General features: G+C 40.5%; 1 protein-coding gene across 2 annotated transcripts in view; it reads left to right on the top strand.

Moving 5' to 3' along the window:
* ZMYM2 (zinc finger MYM-type containing 2) overlaps positions 1-19,611 on the top strand; it is a 101,415-nt gene that overhangs the window by 45,544 nt on the left and 36,260 nt on the right. For both annotated transcript variants that reach the window (XM_019530207.1, XM_019530206.1), the window contains 2 exons: positions 11,872-12,044; positions 17,722-17,887. In XM_019530207.1, coding sequence (XP_019385752.1) covers positions 11,872-12,044; positions 17,722-17,887 — 339 coding nt within the window. The remainder of the gene's footprint in view (positions 1-11,871; positions 12,045-17,721; positions 17,888-19,611) is intronic.

Genomic DNA, 19,611 nt, shown 5'->3' with positions numbered 1-19,611 from the left:
TGCCAGGGGCTGGGCTATGACGCTTGCCAGCTCTTTGAGTACCCTGGGGTGTAGATTGTCAGGGCTGGCTGACTTGAAGGTATCCAGCTTCTCAAGATGTTCCTTCACAAGGTCAGCGTTTATGGAGGGCAGGGGATCAACCTCACTCAGACCTCCCTGTCCCATAGCGGGCATGGGCGTCCCATGGGACTGATGAAAGACCGATGCAAAGTACCCATTTAATAGGTTGGCTTTTCCCTGGGCGTCAGTTGCCCCGTCTGGTTCAGCAGGGGTCCAGTGTTGCCCTTGCTTTTCCTTCGGCTCCCCACATATCTGAAAAAGGCCTTTTTATTGTCCTTGATGCTTGAAGCTAGTTGGAGTTCAGTTGCAGCCTTGGCTTTCCTGGTTTGCTCCCTGCATGACTGGACCAGTGCAAAATAATCCTCCTTGGAGATGAATCCCATCCTTTGTAGGCTTTTCTTTTTATCCTTAGGAGGTCTGCTTAGGTCCCTGGAGAGCCAGGGGGGCTGCTGTGCCCTCCTGCTGCCTTTCTTCTTAGATGGAATAGAATTAGCTTGTGCATTGAGTATCACTCCCCTGAGGAGCAACTGCCCTTCTTGAACTCCCCTCTCCCTGGGATCATGGTCCCTTAGGACCTGGCTCACAAGCCTTCTGAGCTTGTAAAAGTCAGCTTTCCTGAAGTCAAGGACTTCCGTGTTGCTGACCAGTAGAAAGGCTGTCAAAATCTGTCTATTCAGGAAAAAAAAACCTGGGGAAAATCAACTGCCTTTCTAATGCTTTACCACCTCAAGGGAAAGATGCTCAAAACTTTGATATCAGACTGAGTTAAGGAGTGTATTGTACATGTGGAAGTTTAGGTATTACAAGGATATATTACAGGTGTATATACAGGTATAGATATTAGAAGTAGAACTTGGAATCATAGAAAATAGGGCTTAGAGTAATGAACCTCAGGAGGTATCATTCAACCCCTTACTTCAAGGTAGGATGATTCCTATCCAAACCATCCCATTCCAATTTCTGGTCTAACCCAGTGGTTCTCAAACTTTTTTTTTGTACTAGGATGCATTTGTAAACATCAAGGAGCAGTCCTGACCCAGTGCTCCTCACTCCCAGCCCCCCAGCATGTGGAGCAGGGAGTGGGATTGTAGGGCAGGACGGGGGGGGGGCCCAAGCAGCCCCTCAGAGGCTGGAACTCTCTGCCTGTCTGCAAGGGAAAAGCTATGATTTCCTACATTTTTCTTCTTTAAAGGAAAATCCATTTGAAGTTTGTTTGCAACCCTTTCATATATTCTAGCAACCCATGGGTTGAGAAACACTGGTCTAACATATTCCTAAAGCTGCAAACAACCCTACTGCCCAACTGCAAGGCATATAGCCCCAAATCGCCAACAATGCTGTAGCTTACCCAGGTAAGGCAGGGGAAAGACAGCATTGTCAATATCCTTCTGCTGTGAGGGTTATTGAAATAAATACACTCAACTCTGAGGAAGAGGGCTGTGCCCCGCACCTCTCCCCTCCCCACCCCAACAGAGAAAGGCAAATTCTCCTTCGCCCTGCCCTTGCATCCATGCCAATCTGACTGTATCGTAACTAGAGAACCAGAACTCCCTTTTCTGTAATCCTGTCCCTTCCATAAACTTAGCCCCTTTAATCTTCTTTTGTAATTAAGCCAGTTATGGAGCTGTCCTTCATTTTCTTGTTGCTAAGCATAGGTTTCTCTGATACCGGTACCTGTCCTGCACTATACAGCTTGTGCACTCTCCCAGCAATTCATGTGGTAGGCTCTTGGGCCTACCAACTCTTGTTTTCTGCAACACACTCCAGAAATAACTTATAGATCATCCATGACCAGTGCTTATCCAACCTTTTCTTGAACTCCTCCAATGATGGAGATTTTGCAACTTCCGCAGGCAGTTTATTCCACTGCTTCACTGTTCTAGCAGGGAAGTAATTTTTCCTAATAACCAGTCTAAACCTATTTTGCTTCTATTTCAGGCCACTGTTACATGTCCTACTCTCTGCAGCAACAGAGAAAAAGTGTTCTCCCTCTTCTTTATGGCAGCCCTGCAGACATTTGAAGAATGTTACCATATCCCTTCTTTAATCGCCTTTTCTGCAAGCTGAACATGCTTATTGCTTTCAGCCTCTCCTGATATGGGTTACCTTCCAAGCCCTTTATTATTATTGTTGTTGCCTACCTCTGAACCATCTCTAACTTTTCCATGTCCTTTTAAAAATGCTAGAGTCCACAATTGTGCATAGTATTCTAGATAAGGCCTGACCAGTGCCAAATAAGGAAGCACTCACCCTCCTCTACGTTATACCTAATGCTCCTATTGATGCAGCCCAAAACTGTTGTTTCTTTCAAGCTGTATCACACTGCAGATTCATTCTGAGTCTGTGGTCCACCAGGACTCCCAGACCCTCTGCAGCACTGCCATCTAGCTGGTTGTCACCTATTTTCTTTTTGTGCTTTTAATTTTTCTTCCTGTGGTGTAGCACCTTATATTTGTCAGCATTGAACTTCATCCTGTTAAATTGAAAAGCTGGGCCGGAATAATTAAGATCCTTCTGAATTGTGCTCCTGTCCTCCAGTGTGTTTACAGTCCTTCACAGTTTTGCCATATGCAGTTTTTCTCAGAAAGCTCTGTTCCTGCATCCAGTTAAGCGTGTTTTCAGAACCTGGCCCGAGACATACCAGTATGGGACTCCACTCAAAACCTCCTGCTATTCTGACATGGATCCATTTATAATTATCCTTTGTTGTAGCTATTGAACCAGTTGTCTGTTGTTGTAGTTTTATCTAGCCCATATTTCTCCAATTTGTTTATTAGAAGATCATGTGGGACTTCATCAGAAGGCTCACTGAAGTCTAGATATACTACATCCACTGCTTTCCCTTCATCCATTCAACTAGTTACTTTGTCAAGAAGGAGATCAGGTCTGCTGGCATGATTTGTTCTCAGCAAATCCATGCTAGCTGTATGTGATCAGTTTGTCTTCCTTCAGATGCTTGCAAATGGACTTCCTTATGGGTATTGCTCTCACTATAGCTAGTGGCAATGCTGGAGGCAGAATAGAAAAGCTTGATTACATAAAGAATGACTCAAACCAGTTACTTGCCATCAGTATGTCTTCTTGGAATTGTCTTGAGCACATCCAGTCTTTTGTCATTCTAATATCTGAGCAATTCTACAAGTGATGTTTCAGTAGCTTTTTTTCCCATGTGGACTCAGATTTTCTATAGCTGATATTCCTTTCTTCTGGGTATGATGTTCCCTGTTTTGAACATTGCACTTTTAAAATATACAGCAGCTTGGGAAAAGAAAGCCTGTATCCTTACCTATGAACTTTTTTAAAGATGATTCATGTCTGGTAGTCTGTATCCTGAGAGGAGAAAGATGTGACTTCAGTTATCTAAAGTCTAAAGGCTCTTTCAAAAGAGTTGTATGTTAATTTAAAGATAATGTTGCGTGTACTGTTTTGATGGGTATTAAATATGGGAAGGTTTCTTGGATGTGTGCATGTAAATGCAAGATTTTAAAAATGGAACTAAATTTGAATGATTCTGTAGTTGCTTTAGATGAATAGAATGAACAGAATTTGCTTTGATTCTATGGCACTAACAAGAGTAAAAATTAGTGAAAATATCAAAAAGAGAAAGTGGCTTTGATGGTGAATGCCTACGGAAAGCACACATGTTGAATAACATATTGCAGATTTTAAACATTTTAACTAAGAATATTGATAACTTGTTTCTTATTTCTAAATAAATAAATGTTTTTTCAGCTTAAAAAAATTAAATAAATTTTTTTCAGCTTAATAAAATACCCAAATTTTATTAAGTGTATAGGGTTGGCCCTATACACTTCACTTATTTTTCTACATGATATTTTAGGTAAAGTAAATGCACTCTAAATCCCTGTATTTTAATTACTTGCAAAAGGGGCTTTTTAAAACTTAATGATAAATTAATGTTTTGTTTCAAAATACGTTCAGCCTTTGTACCCTGGAAACGCTTAAGAAAGTTAACTGATAAGAAAAATTTTAGGCAATATGAAGCAGTGATATAAGAAAACATTCTAATCATTAGATTTATTCTTTTTCTCCACTAGAGGGAGAACTATATCGAGGAAAAATTGGTAGTGGATTAGAAGGGACCACCCAGGTCAGTCACCAAGTCCACTTACATTCATGTAATAGATATATGAAGTTCATAATGGTCCACAAGGACTCCAGCATTTCCTGTACACTGCAAGGCACAAAGTATTTATGATACTCTAAAATAAAAGAAGTTCATTACAAAACACTAGAGCCTCAGAAATTATGATGTGTATGTAGCGAGCAGGACCAAGGGTGCCAGCAGTGTTCTGCAATAGCACAGAATGTTTCAGGAACACCAGGATATTTTACCAGCATATTTTACCTAGGAAGCAAATTGTGTCCCATGCAACAGAAGATTTATGAAAACAGTGGACCTTGCCAGTCTAACATGAGATGAAATTTCTTTCTGACTTCAAATCTGATGATTGGCTTATTTCTCAGTATGTAAGCAGTAGCACTAGTCAGGCATCTGAGAGATTTTTCAGTACCATTAAGAGCACTTGTGTACCTGTCACAATCTCCCATTTCCAGCTGTGGCACATCTCTGATGCTTTAAAGAAACTCACACAAAAAAAAGAGTTGTGTACTTGGTGGGGAAGGAATTGGTCCTTATCTGACAGGTGGCTAACAGAAGTTCTAAAGCATGGGATTAATTGATTGTATTATTAAATACACTATACTATAGACGAATAAAGGAAGAAAAACTATTCAATAAAGGACTGTTACAGCTGTCCAAGCTGGTCCTCATTTGCATAAGGAACCTGTAGAATTCATAAACTAAGGTAGATAAGGTTCTTTGGGTGAATCTGATATCTTTTATTAGACCAACTTAAATAGTTGAAAAAAAAATTATAGCAAGCTTTCAGGTTTAAAAACCCTTTGTCATGCTGAGGAAGTCTCTGCAGTTGCTGTATGCTCTTCCTAAATGGAATGAATTGTAAAGAAGCCCAAAGGCTAGGCTGACTCCCCAGGTACCTCTCTACTAGTTGATTGCAACATTCATCCCCCTTCTCCCCCCTCCCCAGCCTGTCTCTCACCCATTGACTCCTCAGTTTACATCTTCATTGATTGCCTGTCTTGCATGCATACCAGCCTAGCCTCTGGCTTCTTTACTATTTATTCCATTCAGGAAGAGCACACACAATTGCAGAGACTTCCTCAGCCTGACGAAGGGTTTTTGAACCCGAAAGCTTCTTACAACATGTTTTCTAACTAATTAAGTTGGTCTAATACAAGATACCAGATTCACCCAAAGAACCTTGTCTACCTGTGTCCTTAGACCAACATGGCTACAACCAACACCCCTGTAAACTAAGGTCTGTTCTTGAGAAGACGCAGAGTTTACTTGAAGAACCCTGAAGTATTGCAGACTTGCCCTAATACCTGGTAACGTCCTGTTTTGTTTAAAGTATGTGTCACAGTAGGGAATATGAAATAAAAAGTAACATAAGTTTGCCAAAGGTTTTTTTGCCAAGCTAAATTGAATCTTTCTTTAAATGAAGTGATATTTTTCTAGATGGGGGAAATGTAGCTTTCCTGCATCTGGACTTCAGTCAACCATTGGATATGTTGTTGTATAGGAGATTTAATTATTAAATTTAAGAAGTGTGTGTTAGAAGAACTGTAAGGTAAGTAAGAAACTGGTTGAAGGGTAGATGGCAATTAGTAATGTTGAAAGAAATAGTATACAGCTGGAGTAAAGTTCTTCAGGTATTTAGTCCATGGGCCAATCTTGAATATGTTCATTAATGATGCTGGCACAAGAACATAGGTGTGTGCTGATGCAATATTGTTAGGAGGCATTGAGAGGATGGACTATACTACAGAAGAGGATTGGGATACCATACTAATAACCTTGTCTGTAGTAATAAAAATGGGATGAATTTAAGAATACAAAATGCAAGGCAGTGAATTTATGGACCAGTAAAATTTTGCTGTAAGATGAAAAGTTGTTCAGTTAAAGATAACTGAGGAGGAGAAGGATCTGCATGGACTAGAATCATAAGATGACCATGAGCTACCAGTTTGATGCATCTAGGAAAAAGGCAATGCAACCCAAGCATGGGTCAGAAGAGGTGTTTGTAGTAAAGATAAAAATGTATTAAAGTCATTATAGAAGATGCAGTGGTTTTTCTGGAGAACTGTATACTTTTCAGCCTTTCTGTATTTAAGAAAAATAAATAGAAATTGGAACAGTTATAGAGGGGGCTACTAGGATCATCAAGAAAATAGAGAGCTGCTTCTAGGAGATTAGAAAAGTGTGGTTTCTTTAGCAAAATTTATGGTTGAGAAGGGTATGATTGCTCCTTACAAGTGTAGTACGGAGGTAAACAGGGTAGGAGTAGAAATGTGTGTAAAGTGGGCATTTATTAAATGTATGCAGAAAATTAAGACATTCTTGACACTTACACTGATCAAGTTCTGGAACATTCTTCCAATCAGAGTAGTTAAAATCTAATTGTTTTTAGGATGGAGCTCAGTACATTTGTGAAAGAAATTATATGATGGGGTACCAGACAGGTTCCCATGCAGTCATACGTGTTCTTATTCTTCACAGACCAAGCTGGGAAGGATAAGAGTCAGATGCACAGATCTGGGGTTGAGACTCTTCTTTAGCTTATTCAGAGTATTGAGACAAAGGAATGTACTGGACTAGGGATGCAGTTGTGCACTAGCCTGGTGAGTGCAGGTATGGCAGATCCAGGTTGTTGGGGTTCTTTTTAACTGAAATAGGATCTAGTTCTTCAAACACTGCACTCTGTTCTTATGCTGGCTGTAGATTCCCAGGATTGAGGAGTATACTATGAATAGCTCCTTGGGGCAGGACTTGACAACTTCAAAGGCTGCTGAAAGGAAAATTCTTTTAATCTGTAATACGGTCTGTTGGTGCACAAATTTCAATCAGTTCCTTCATTTGGTATGTCAGAAAGCCAGTGGAGTCTAATATAGGTAGAGTGCTGTTGTCCTTTAGCGTGCTTTAGAATGTGGAGGCTGAGTCCACATATTAGGGTCTCCTATTGTCTGGGAAATGCTCTGGCATTTGTTGTCTTAAGGTGATGGTCTGTCCAAAACAATGGATGGATAGTGATCTTCTCTGTGCAGAAGACCAATCCAGGATGTGGTAATCTCTAGGGGCTAAATCAGATGACCTACGCTCAGGTTACCGTATTTTTCGGACCATAAGACGCACCTGACCATAAGACGCACCCAGTTTTTATGGCAGGAGAGACTGTGTGCCGGTGGCCGGCCATTTTTATTGCCGGCTCCCGGCGTAAACAAGCGGCGGATGTCCCGCTCGGGCTCCGCCGCCTCCGCGGGCAAGCTCCGCCCCGTCTCCCCGGGACACGGCATAAACAAGCGGCGGGTGTCCCGCTCGGGCTCCGCCGCCTCCGCGGGCAAGCTCCGCCCCGTCTCCCCGGGACACACACCTTCGGACCATAAGACGCACCCTTGTTTTCCCCCCACTTTTGGGGGGGAAAAAGTGCGTCTTATGGTCCGAAAAATACGGTATTTTCCAAAGCGATTAAGACTCTGGCAGCTAATAGACTTTAATACTAAAGGCCTGTACTTGTATCCGGTCACAGTTCAGCTCATATTGTCAGAACAAGAACTCCAAGGGCACTGAGTTCCAGCCATTCTGGTATGGACAAATAGTTTGAGATCAGTACCATAACCCCTTAATGGTTGGCCATGGTTAATATGTAGGGTTGTCAGGCATCTTAATCAAAAATCTGCAAGTCTCAAGATTTCTCAGAGCAGTCAGGCAAGTCAGATACCCTTTGTTTTCCCCAGTCAAACCAGTCTTTTCTAAGTGGGATCTAGCACTGGTGCTAAAAGCCCTTAACACCTATACTTTTGTTCTATTAACAGTCACATTATCATGTCTGTCAAATCCCACTTCTTAGAAACCATCATGCTGCTAGACAAGGCTTGATGCTAACTGTTCTATTCATGCAGGAACCTTGTTGTGTATTCCATGATGATAAAATGGTTCTGTGGCATGCAGAATTTTTCTTACCAAAGGTGAATTCCTCTTGCTATATATCAGGCACTTTTTCTCATAATGCTGTCCCAATACTGTCCAAATCTACAACATTCTACTGTGTACTGCTACTGAGAAACTGTGATATAATCTGGATAAACACAGAACACTAAAGACCTGCTTCAGGCACAGTGAATCAACAAGCCAATTTAGCTGCTTTGTGTCTTTTCACCTGAAGTAGTGCAGTTTTGAAGTATTCTAAGTTATGAATTGTGGAGTGTATTAAAGCAGTGCTTTCTGCTTTTTCTTTTTTCTGCTTCCTATCTGATCTGATGCTCTATGTGCCATATGCCACACAGGCTGTCCATGCCACGTGTGGGACCTGTGCTGCAGGTTGGCCACCCCTGTGTTTGAGCATTAAACAAACCTATTCCTAAGGGTTTGTTTAATGCTCCTTTAAACAAAGGAATAGTTTAATTCCACACATCTAATGATACTGTGGGCAGAAGAACTTGTATTTGAACTGGAGTCTACAGAACCTATCTTCTGAAGAGGTTTCCTTTGGGCTTTGGACAGTGATCCAAAGTGACATGCCTTCCAGGCATTTACTTAAAAGGGGAGAATCTATTTCAATCTGTTTCTTTATCCCTGTCTACTTGACATTCCATGCTTATTATTTTCCATGAGTCAGGATTTTGGGGAGAAATTGGGGAAGTTCCTTACCTAATTTCCTTTCTGCCAGCAGCATCTTCCACAATTCTAGTAACCCTGCTTTGGCTTTATTAGCTAAGGAGCAGCATTCAGTTTCTTCTTACAGTTTGTAGGCCAGTTAATTTACTATGCACAGTTCACGGGTTGCCATTAATACTTTTTTGTAATTTTTAATTCTGAAAGTTTTTTATACAGCATTGAAATGACTCTTCTCGGGAGGGGTGGTTAAAAATAGGAACATCCCCAGCATCAGATATGCTGCAATGCTAAACAACCTCTGGAACTGCAAAGGGAAGGGGGATTGCCTCCTGCTTTGCAGAACTATGGGGAGATGCTGCTAACAGCAGAGTAATGTGAATGGTCTGTGACCAGGCATTTCAGTCTTAGGAAATAATTGTGAATATGCACATTGAAATCCCTAGGGATGTTGCATTGGATTTGTTTTGAGAAATATATTTATAACCTTGGCTGTGCATTTTTTTTTTTTTTTTTTTTAAGGGAGAGGACATATTTACTAACTCCAAGTATTTAATTTTTACATGGTCTCTAAGTTAGGCATATTAATAGTTCCATAATCCCATTAAAGGTTCTGTTGCCTAATCCTCCAAATCAGTGGGTGTGTCTACACATGCATGTACTTCAGCCTAGATTTATTCTGCATTAAAATACTGCAGGGTAAGGGTTTTCGAGTAGGTGTCTACAAGTGGTGGGGATTAGGGAGAAAATTTGCTCCCAGTTCCCTGCAGCCCTGCAGTGGGCCCCTGCCGCCACTGGGGGCAGCTCCAGGCTCCCCCTGAGGGCTAACCCAGTAGCTGGCAGGGAGCACCAGCCAGGAGACAGCCTGCTGCTAGCTGTCCCACTGGCAGATTGGGGCAGGGGGCTAGAACCTACCCCTCCCCTGCAGCTCTTTCCAAGCCCTATGCCTTGATCACCCAATTGGGGCACAGGACTGGGACCTGCCCCTGACCAGAACAGTTCCTGGCCAGCCCCAGGCTGCACAGGGAAGTGCGCATGTCAGTCCCAGACCTAGCTGGGAACTGCCTGAAACAAGGCAGTCTCCAGCCACCTCCAGGCTGCAAGTTCTTCCCCGTGCAGCCTGGGAACTGCTCCAGGCTGAACGGGGAGCTGTCCAGCTCCCAGCCCCTGTTCTGCAGTCACAATTGCAGTCGCAGAGTACGGGCTGGGAACAAACTCGGCAACTCTGCAATTGCAGGGTGGGGCCTTGGAACAAGCTCCCAGCTCCTGCTCTGCAATAAGGGTCTCCCAGCTCAAGCCTTGTGACTGCAGAGCTCAGGCTGGGAGATGAGTCTCCCAGCTCCCCACTCCCCAATAGCAATGGCAAAGTGGAGGCTGGGAAATAAGGATCTCTCAGCCCCTGTTCCCTAATCGCAATCTGGGAGCTTCCTGCTGCCAGGGCAGAGGTACATAATCCCCACCCAGGCTCCTGTGGGAAAGCCTACTCTAGCGGCAGGCAGCCCCTGGTGGATGGCTGAGCAGGAACAGATTTTGCTTCTGGTCAGGTGTCTACACGAGAACTACACCGCCATTACTAATGCTAAGTAAATTTGCTATTTGCATTTGCAAAGTTTACTGTGAAGTAAGCATGTGCACATGTAGACACACATATTTACTTTGCAGTAAACTACGCTAATGCAGAGTTAAACATCTTATGTAGGTGTGCCCAGTGTGGCTTAAAAGATCTTCAGAGAGGGCATTTAATTTATTATTTCTAATTTTGTTTGTGATTCCCATGCATATACCATGTTTTGCTTAAAGGTACAACATTATTTCAAGTTCAAGTCTAATTTTTGGGCAACAGTATTCCAGATTCTTACTATATAATTGTTGTATAAGCAAACAGTCAACCTTATTTTGCTCTTTTCCATGTATTATCCCCTAGTATCTTGACCATTTTCAAAGGTGCTGAGTACTCCATCTGCTTTGTAAATTATATGAGATCAAATAGTGGAAAGTACCAGATAAAAACAAGACCAAAAAATACTGGATTCTACAAACTCAGTCCATCTGTTTGCCTAAGTTTTGTACCTTTGTGGTTATTAAAAATAACCTGGGAAATGTGATTTGGCTGTAAATCAATGCATTGTTGTCTTTAGTCTTTAGAAAGCCTGAAAGGTGAGAGAGATTTGAGGAGTTTCATTCATCTTAGTGTGTTTTCAACTTTTGGAGTGTGAAGATGGCTATTTTTTATGTTAGATGCAGCTCTTTCAAGCTTTGCAGCTAATAGCATTACCTGGATATATAACTGCTGTACTTGTTTGGCAATCCTAGATTGCCACATTTGTTTCTCTGGACATCAAAAGTCCAAGTGGCTTGTACCCATCTTCATGGGATCATTTTTATGATGGATAGAAATCTGTGACACGGTGACAGAGACTGAAAATGTGGGTATAAACAGCGTAATCGTTATCATTTTATTTATTTTAAAAGATCGAAATATTTTTCTTTTCTTTTTTTTTTTAAGTTCCTGTATCAGTATATTGAGTTATAATATTGTAGAACTGAAAATGATTGGGCTACATAAGGTGTTATATGTCTTAAATAGACAGAAATAGTGATGGACGTGAGCAGATGCTTGGAGAATATGAAAGTTGCCTTTAGTCTTTTAATTTCATTTCTTTTATTGGTTTTATTCTTCTAAGAAGGACACTTGAGCAACCATGATTTTAAGTCAAAAGTTTTTTATAGGTGCTTTATGTAAAAGACAAAAAATAATTTCCTGATTACTTGTGATAGGTGTGGGTGGGTGGGGTTGTGTTGAGGGGGGGGTGATATGCTGCTAAGCAGCCTCAAGTATTGCGTATTCTCAGATGATGCTAGCTATCTAAAGTATGTAACCTCCGAGTTGTGCAAGAACTATATGCAGGTAAGTTTGGTATTATATAAATAGTTTATAATATTCAGCTGTTTGAACTGATCTGAAGCAGCTGTAGTTACAACTGTGTCAATTTAAAATTTAAAGTTGTTTTCTTTAACTGTGATTTTGAAAGTTCCTTTTCCCCATAGACATTATTCTGTTCCTAAGTGTGTTAACCTTTTAAACTTTTTTGTAGGCTGTAAGCTGCTATATAAACAAGATTTTGCAAGACGGTTAGGATTGAGATGTGTTACTTGTAATTACTGCTCACAGCTCTGCAAAAAGGGAGCAACTAAGGAACTTGATGGTGTAGTGAGAGATTTCTGCAGTGAAGAGTGCTGTAAAAAATTTCAGGACTGGTACTACAAGGCAAGTAACTCAGAATTTTTGACAAGAGCACCAAAATTACAAAAGACAAAAATTCACTTGTGAGGATATATTCAAGGATCGTGCAACAAATATGGCTTACTTCAGCACGGCATTTGCTACGCAATGAGCAAATGTTCATTTTATCATTTCAGTTTTCTCATAACTTAGAGCAGCATTTCCACCTGTCTGTCTGTTAAATCAGTTGGCAAGGGAAACTTGAGTTTCAAAGTAACAAAGAACTACAATATATTTGTTACTTTAGCACTGTAAAAAGAACTATTTTTTCTCCCTTGATTTGAGAAAATATTTTTGCTGATTTAAATTTTTTTCGTCTTGTATTCAAAATGTTGAATAATACTTTAGTGGCAAATAGGTGGGACCTTGGATAGGCCAAAGATTAGGTTAGCAGAGTTTTTCTTCTTCCCTTTTTTTTGCCTCTTTTTGTCTCTTCCTTTTTCCCCACTGTTTGTGAACTTCAGAAGCCTTGATTGTTCAGTATGTCCCAGTAGAAAGAATGCCAAAGAGAAAAAAACGAGACCAAATGGATTTTTTTTGTAACAGTTTAAATCAAATATGACGGCAGCTTTCTCTAAATCTCTGGAAGTTTGACTACATTGTGAAGCACAGATGGCCAAGATGGTGCATTAAGAATTCTTTTTGGAGAGAAATAAAAGTGAAATTGGACTGGGTTTAAGATGCAATTAGGACTGTGGATAAAATGTTGGGTCTCAGTGAACAACCTGGAAAACTACATTGATAATATCAAAACAAGAACTACAAATACAAATGGATACAAATGCAAAACCAGACAGGAATTCAAAAATCATCATCTTTCTATAACTGTACAGCCTGGAAACAAGGCAGTGAAAAGCATGAAGTATCAGAGGGCTAGATACAGTTCAATAACCCAAGATGATCAACCTACCAAAACGACTTGACTCTGAAGAGAGACCTGGTATTTTGGATTGCAATTTCCAGAAGTCTTACAGCCTCATGTTGTAAATAGGCTTTATTAGAATACTGAATGTAGGGGTCCGGTTAACATTTTAGAAAAAAAAACTGCTGCAGACCAGAAATTTCTTTTTCTAAACTGTCTTATCTGAAACAGGATAAAAATGGTCTGCATTTTTTTAAGCCTTATGAAAGTTTTCATAATATTAATTTGATGAACAAGCCTTAAAACTCAGGGGTCAGAGGTTAAAGTTTATCCCTTATAAAAAGTGCCTACTGATAGGGGAATCTAATGCAACTGAGCTGTTTTGACCAATCTCTTGGTTAGGAATGCCAGCAAAGAATAGAGTTCTTGGGGCATTCACCTAACTGGCTTAAAATATCCAAACTTCCAACAATTCTGATACAAATACGGGAAATGCTTGAAAACTTTGACCTCACACACTCTTCTTGGCCATGTCATAAGGACCTAATTTGAATGAACCATTGTGTCTGCTTAAGAATTGCTGTAGTTAATGCTAGTGGTTTTTGTGGCAAAAGCACTTCAATTTGAGCAGACTTATTGCTAAGTTGTAATTTTGATAACGTTGATGGTCTGTCTGTTAGACATTTTTCTTCTTCTTTCTTAGATCTTATACTCAGTGAAATTCATATTAATTTGTTGAATGGTTAAAATATTAAATTTGAATTATTAAATGCTTCTTCCTAAATCAGTCATAGCACTCAAGTTTGAGTTTTATTCAGTTAAGAAAGATGTGCATGTCCTTTTACAAGGATTTGGAAAATGTATATTTTGCTGAAAGTCTCTTTCTATTCTTACTGATTGCCTTTTTTAAATAGAGCCACTCTATATTATGATTATCAGATTTTTGCAATCTGCCTTTTATTAATGTAACTGTTAGCTAATATTTTTTGCCAGTTGGGGAGCAGATAGAACATGAGTAAAATGTAAAAAGAATGAATGACCCCCAAACTTACACCTGTTAGGTTTGATTAAAGAAAAGCTTTAAGTCTTAATTACGTAGAGCACAGCATTACAGTAGAATTTCAGTAAAGATAACATTACTACTACTTAAACACCTGCACATTGCATTCATTAAAAAATGTCTGTCTTCATTATCTATGTCTAATTTGTTTTAATTGGACAAACTTTTTAAATTAACAGGTAGACTGCATTAAGGTTTTAGAGAAACAAATGCTAAAGAGATCAGCCCTGGGGCTGAAGACCTTTATGCAGCTAGCTAGCAAGCATAGCAAAGACAGCAGCAATACTACTTCCCATACTGTTACAATATCATGCATCAGCCCTCATCAGGAGGGTCAAAGAGTAAGAGTAGTTCTGTCCTTTTTCCTCAGCCAGGAGTCCCAACACAGTTGTCATTTAGTGCCAAGTGTGATGTGGCATGTATTCATTAAGAAGGAGGTGAAGTGAAAGGTTCTGTGTTGTGAGCCTAAGCTAGCAGCCAGAACAACCTCGCTGAGGTCCAAAGAGGGCCCAGGTGCAGTTATTCAAGAGGACCCAGGTGCAGTTGCTGCTGTGTGGCACAGGTGAAACCCCAGATCTGGCTTGCATGCCATAGGTTGTGACCCCTGCCTTAAGCCATCACCCCTTTCCCCCTTTACCAGCTCATATGTCCACCTTCACAAACATAATGGTTTAGATAGTAATCTAAAAAATCTGAAGTAGGTGAGAACTTAAAATATAAATGTAATTATTTAACGGAGTGGTTCCTGGCCTGAGTTATAATTTGATTTTTATTGTGCAAGAGCACTCCCGTTCCAAACTTTTGAATTTAGAATAAAAATAGCCTCTACCACACTTTGTCTAAATCTTTGGAACCACTGTCAAAGAAGAAATAACACTTGTTTTGTGGCCATGTGGAGGCAGTGACTCAGGTCAGGTAAATGATTGGGCTAAGCATGTATATCTTCAGTATACATATAACTATATGTATAACTATACCTAAAGATAAACAGAAGATGATACATATTCAGCTAAGACTGAAAAGTAGGTGAGGAGTCGCAGGGGCAAAGGTATATTCTGGAAAATAGCTGTCAAAAACGGCAAGATTTATGAAGGGTCAGAGCAGAGAAAGCCACTATAATGTGACTAAGGGGGAAGCATGACACCAGGTTCCTGAAGCAGGTTGGAACAAATCTATAGTAAGTTGAAAACTTTGTCCTTAAGTGTTGCACTTTATATATGTGTGAAGACACACCCTTGATTTTATACATGCTGGAATCAGATCTGTGTCTGGGGGAGGAACCTATGATACCGATTCAAAAGAAGGCAGGAATGAATGAAGAGATGAAGCCAAACTTGTGGCATAAACAGAGAATGTTGAGAAAATGGTGAAAGAGTCGTAGAAATTCAACATTAGATATGATGTGTGGATAAAGACAAATGAAAAGGAGACGGGGAGGATAAGGTGAGAGGCTGGAGTTAAAGTTTGAGTCAAACTCCACAGATTTTATCTAGTCAAAAAGGTAAGGGTTACAAATAGGGAAGAAGACAGGGTGGAGATGCATTGTATTGCCTAACTGAACCAGATATAGAAGCCAAGTCTTGTTATGAAGTGGAATAACTATCAAGATGATATGGTTTGACAGGAAGAGCCAGAACTAAATGTTCCTATATAAAGTAATGATGAGGCAGTCCAGAAGGAGGAACGGGTCATTATAGCTAAGTTTTAACTGGGGAGGAGAGAAATAGGGGGAAAAAATGACTAAAGAATACAGCTCCTGAATTTCAAAGATCAAGTAGCTAGTCTTGCATTGAGGGTGATGCTTCCCTGATACAGCTAATAGTCCAAGGTATAGATGGATTTTTTTCTGTAGCTGGTCAGCTGGGAATCTAATGGTAATATTAGTATCATCAAGCTTCAGAGTCAAACCCTCTTTAAGAAACTGGGATGGAATACAATTCTCAGAACTGTTTGACTTTCTGTAGGTTCTGTGAGAGAGTGCTTATGTTGAGTCGTAGGCAGAAGGGTGTATGCATTTTTAAAAAATAGATACCAGAAGTTGGACATGAAGTTCATACATGAATAACCTAAGTATCAGAAAAATCTTGACTGACACTTTTAGCAAAAATTAAGTGACCAAGAAATGACACCAGGCCATTATGTGAGCTCAAGCTCAAGCACAGGAGGGGCTAAGTGCCGTGCTATGTAAAGATGCTGTATATAATATTGAAAAAGTGAATGTGTGTAAATAGTAATGATATATTAAAAGATGGACATACCACTTAAGTTCTTGTCCTTGAGCTAATTATCGTGGTGTCCTTTTCGATAGGTTATTTGAAAACTGCCAGTTCTTAGCATGCAAGCATTATGCATCTACAGTGCTCCATGTCTTTACAAACGAATGCTCTTCTTTTTCATGTACTGCCTTTGATCAGTAGTTGACAGGCTTTTTAAGCTGTGATCTAGTGACACAGTTCAGGTCAGAGGTGAATGGGTGGGTGGATGGGTAACAAGACCCAGCTGCTGCTGCCACTTTTCCCTGTGGTGCCACTGGAAGCAACTGCTGCCAAAACCACCTGCTGGTGGAGCACAGCCTGTCTCTGGACCAGATCAAATAGCTCTGCAGGCCAGATCTGGCCCCACCCTTAAATGTTTGGGGGGAGAGGGGGCCTCAGGCCATCTCATTCATCAAATCTATTTGAGATTCCCATGTTACCCATGAACTGTTTTTTTGCGGTTTTTTTCCTGTTTTTAAACATTTTTGGCATCAATAGACATGATCAGTTTTGAAGAGCATGCAGTCATATAACAAGTCCTGGTTTACAGAGGAAGTGAAACTAGTACCCTCAGTATTTTGGATCATAATTTATACTATGATGTGTGTTTACTTTAAGGGAACTTTATTTAGTTAAGAAAAAAAAAGCTTGGACCTTGTTTGCCCAGGTAAAACAATCATGCCCTCTATTGAAAACCACATTAATGTAATTCAGAGCTAAACATGTAGACTTCCAAGACTTCACCTACAAGCTTCATGTACCCCTAAGCACTGAATTTCTAACCAGAAACACTGAAATGGCTGAAAGAGATTTCTTTTAAATTTATATTCATTTGTTGCTGTTAACTTGGAGTGAGGTAAACTTTGTAAAATTAAGTAAGTATTAATATTTATTCATGTGAAAATGTTTCTACTAGTAGACAAGGTCCCCCTAACCAAAGATCTTGTAATCTAGTTGAAGTATGATACATAAGGCAACAGTTTTATTGTTGTTTTTTTCTTTTTTGACTTCAATAAAAAGCGTATCTATTTCACTGTTAGTTGGAAAGAATCATTAGAGTCTCAGTGTCTCTCTTTCTCTCTGTCTCTCTCTCTCTCCCCCTTCTCTTGTTTTGTAAAATGTTTCAGTAGAACTGCTAAAAATGGTTCCATGGAATGTAGGTTTCTTGCTGAATGTGCAGATATGAACTAGTTTTATGGACTTAAATGTGTTTTAGTGAAATAGAACCGACTGATTCTTTTTTTTCATTTTTACATAGTTGAAAACCGAGTGATTGTATTTATACAGACAAACTAGAAGGTAACATAAATTTTGTGGCATGGCAAAGTCTGGTAAAAATAAGACTTGTGTCCATTAAAATTACTATAGAATCAATGAGAAAAGACTTCATTCTTTTTAAGTAGCTTTTTAATATGTAATTTAAAAAAAAAAATTTTTTCTCTAAGTTCCCTTTTTTAAAATGATAAAATCTTCCTTTGCATTAAGGCTGCCAGATGTGACTGTTGTAAGTCTCAAGGAACTCTCAAAGAGAAAGTGCAATGGCGTGGAGAAATGAAACATTTTTGTGATCAGCACTGTTTACTGCGTTTCTACTGTCAACAAAATGAGCCTAATATGACAACTCAAAAAGGACCTGAAAACTTGCATTATGGTATGTGATGCCTTATAAATGTTAAATGACAAAATGTAAAGAAAAATATTTTATAAGGAAGTCTCACAGATTTCACATGTGGATCAAATTTTACTTCAGTTGAAAGATTTGTAGATAGCAGTATGAGCTCAGGTTTGCAAAGTGGAAACTTCTCTAAATGAGCAATTAAAAGTTGATTAAATGGTTTTCATTGCATTAAAGGAACCAGCAGCATACCTACAGGCTGCCCTTCTCATCAGTGCAGAAACAGAAAAGGATCTTGGAATCACTGTTGATGCCAAAAAGAACATGGGCCGGCAGTCAGGAAGGCCAACCATACCTTGTCATGCATCCACAGATGCATCTCGAGCAGGTCCAAGGCGGTGATCCTCCCCCTCTATGTGGCACTGGTCAGGCCGCAGCTGGAGTACTGCATCCAGGTCTGGGCACTGCACTTCAGGAGGGATGTGGACAGCATGGAGAGGGTCCAGAGGAGGGCCACTCACATCATCAGGGGACAGCAGGGCAGGGCCTACGAGGAAAGGCTCTGGGACCTGAAGCTGTTCAGCCTCCAGAAGAGAAGGCTGAGGGGGATCTAGTGGCCTGTTACAAACTAGTCAGAGGGGACCAGCAGGCATTGGGGGAGTCCCTGTTCCCCTGAGCACTACTAGGAGTGACTAGAAATAACAGTCACAAACTGGCAGAGGGTAGATTCAGATTAGACATCAGGAGGCGCTACTTCGCTGTCAGGGCGGCTAGGATCTGGAACCAACTTCCAAGCAAAGTGGTGCTGGCTCCTACCCTGGGGGTCTTTAAGAGGAGGCTAGACAGACACCTTGCTGGGGTCGTTTGACCCCAGTACTTTTTCCTGCCGTGGCAGGGGGTCGAACTCGATGATCTGCTCAGGTCCCTTCCGACCCTACCAGCTATGAAACTATGAAAATCCTGTTGTGCCAGCCACTCTCAAAACATTTGTCTTATTATTATAAATTTTGCTTACTGCTTCAACTGTAGAGAAAATACATAATTAGCAACTAACTGCAAGCAAAATTAGTATAAACAGACCAATATCAGAACGGCAGAGTGGTTTCAAGTGTGGTTCTACAGGTGTTTATTCTAGATCCAGTGGTGCTTAAATTTTTGTAATATACAGGAATATAGAGCTTCCTGATCAAGTCTGCAAATGATGCAAATATAAGAGGGGTTGGAAACACTTTGGCAGGTAGAATTCAGGAGGATTTTGATTAAATTAAACAACTGGGCTATAGGCCATAAAATGAATTTTAACAAGGGAAAATGCAAGGCACTTAGTATCACAGTATCTTAGTGCTTAGGGTCAGAAGGGACCTAAACAGATCATCAGGTCCAACCTCCTGTCTCAGGCAGGAATGGGTGCAGGGGTCATCTCTGTCTAGCCTCCTCTTGAATACCCCCAAGGTAAGAGAGAGCACCACCTGCCTTGCGAGTCCATTCCAGAGCCTGGCAGCCCTAACTGTAAAGTAATGTCTACTGATGTCCAGCTTCTCACTAACAATTTGTGGCAATTATTCCTAGTAACCCTGGGTGGTGCCCAGGGGAACAGACCCTCCCTCAGTTCCCTCCAGTCCCCCCTGGTGAGTTTGTAAACAGCCACCAGATCCCCTTTCAGCCTTCTCTTGTGAAGGTTGAATAGGTTCAGGCCCTTTAGCCTGTCTTTGTAAGGACTGCCGCTTGACCATGCAAGTGGCCTCCTCTGGACCCTCTCA

The sequence above is a fragment of the Crocodylus porosus genome, unplaced genomic scaffold (assembly GCF_001723895.1).
Source record: "Crocodylus porosus isolate Cpor-Errol unplaced genomic scaffold, CroPor_comp1, whole genome shotgun sequence".
Classification (NCBI taxonomy): Eukaryota; Metazoa; Chordata; order Crocodylia; family Crocodylidae; genus Crocodylus; species Crocodylus porosus.
Note: the sequence above shows the minus strand (reverse complement) of the source record. Positions and strands in the feature narration are given on the sequence as shown.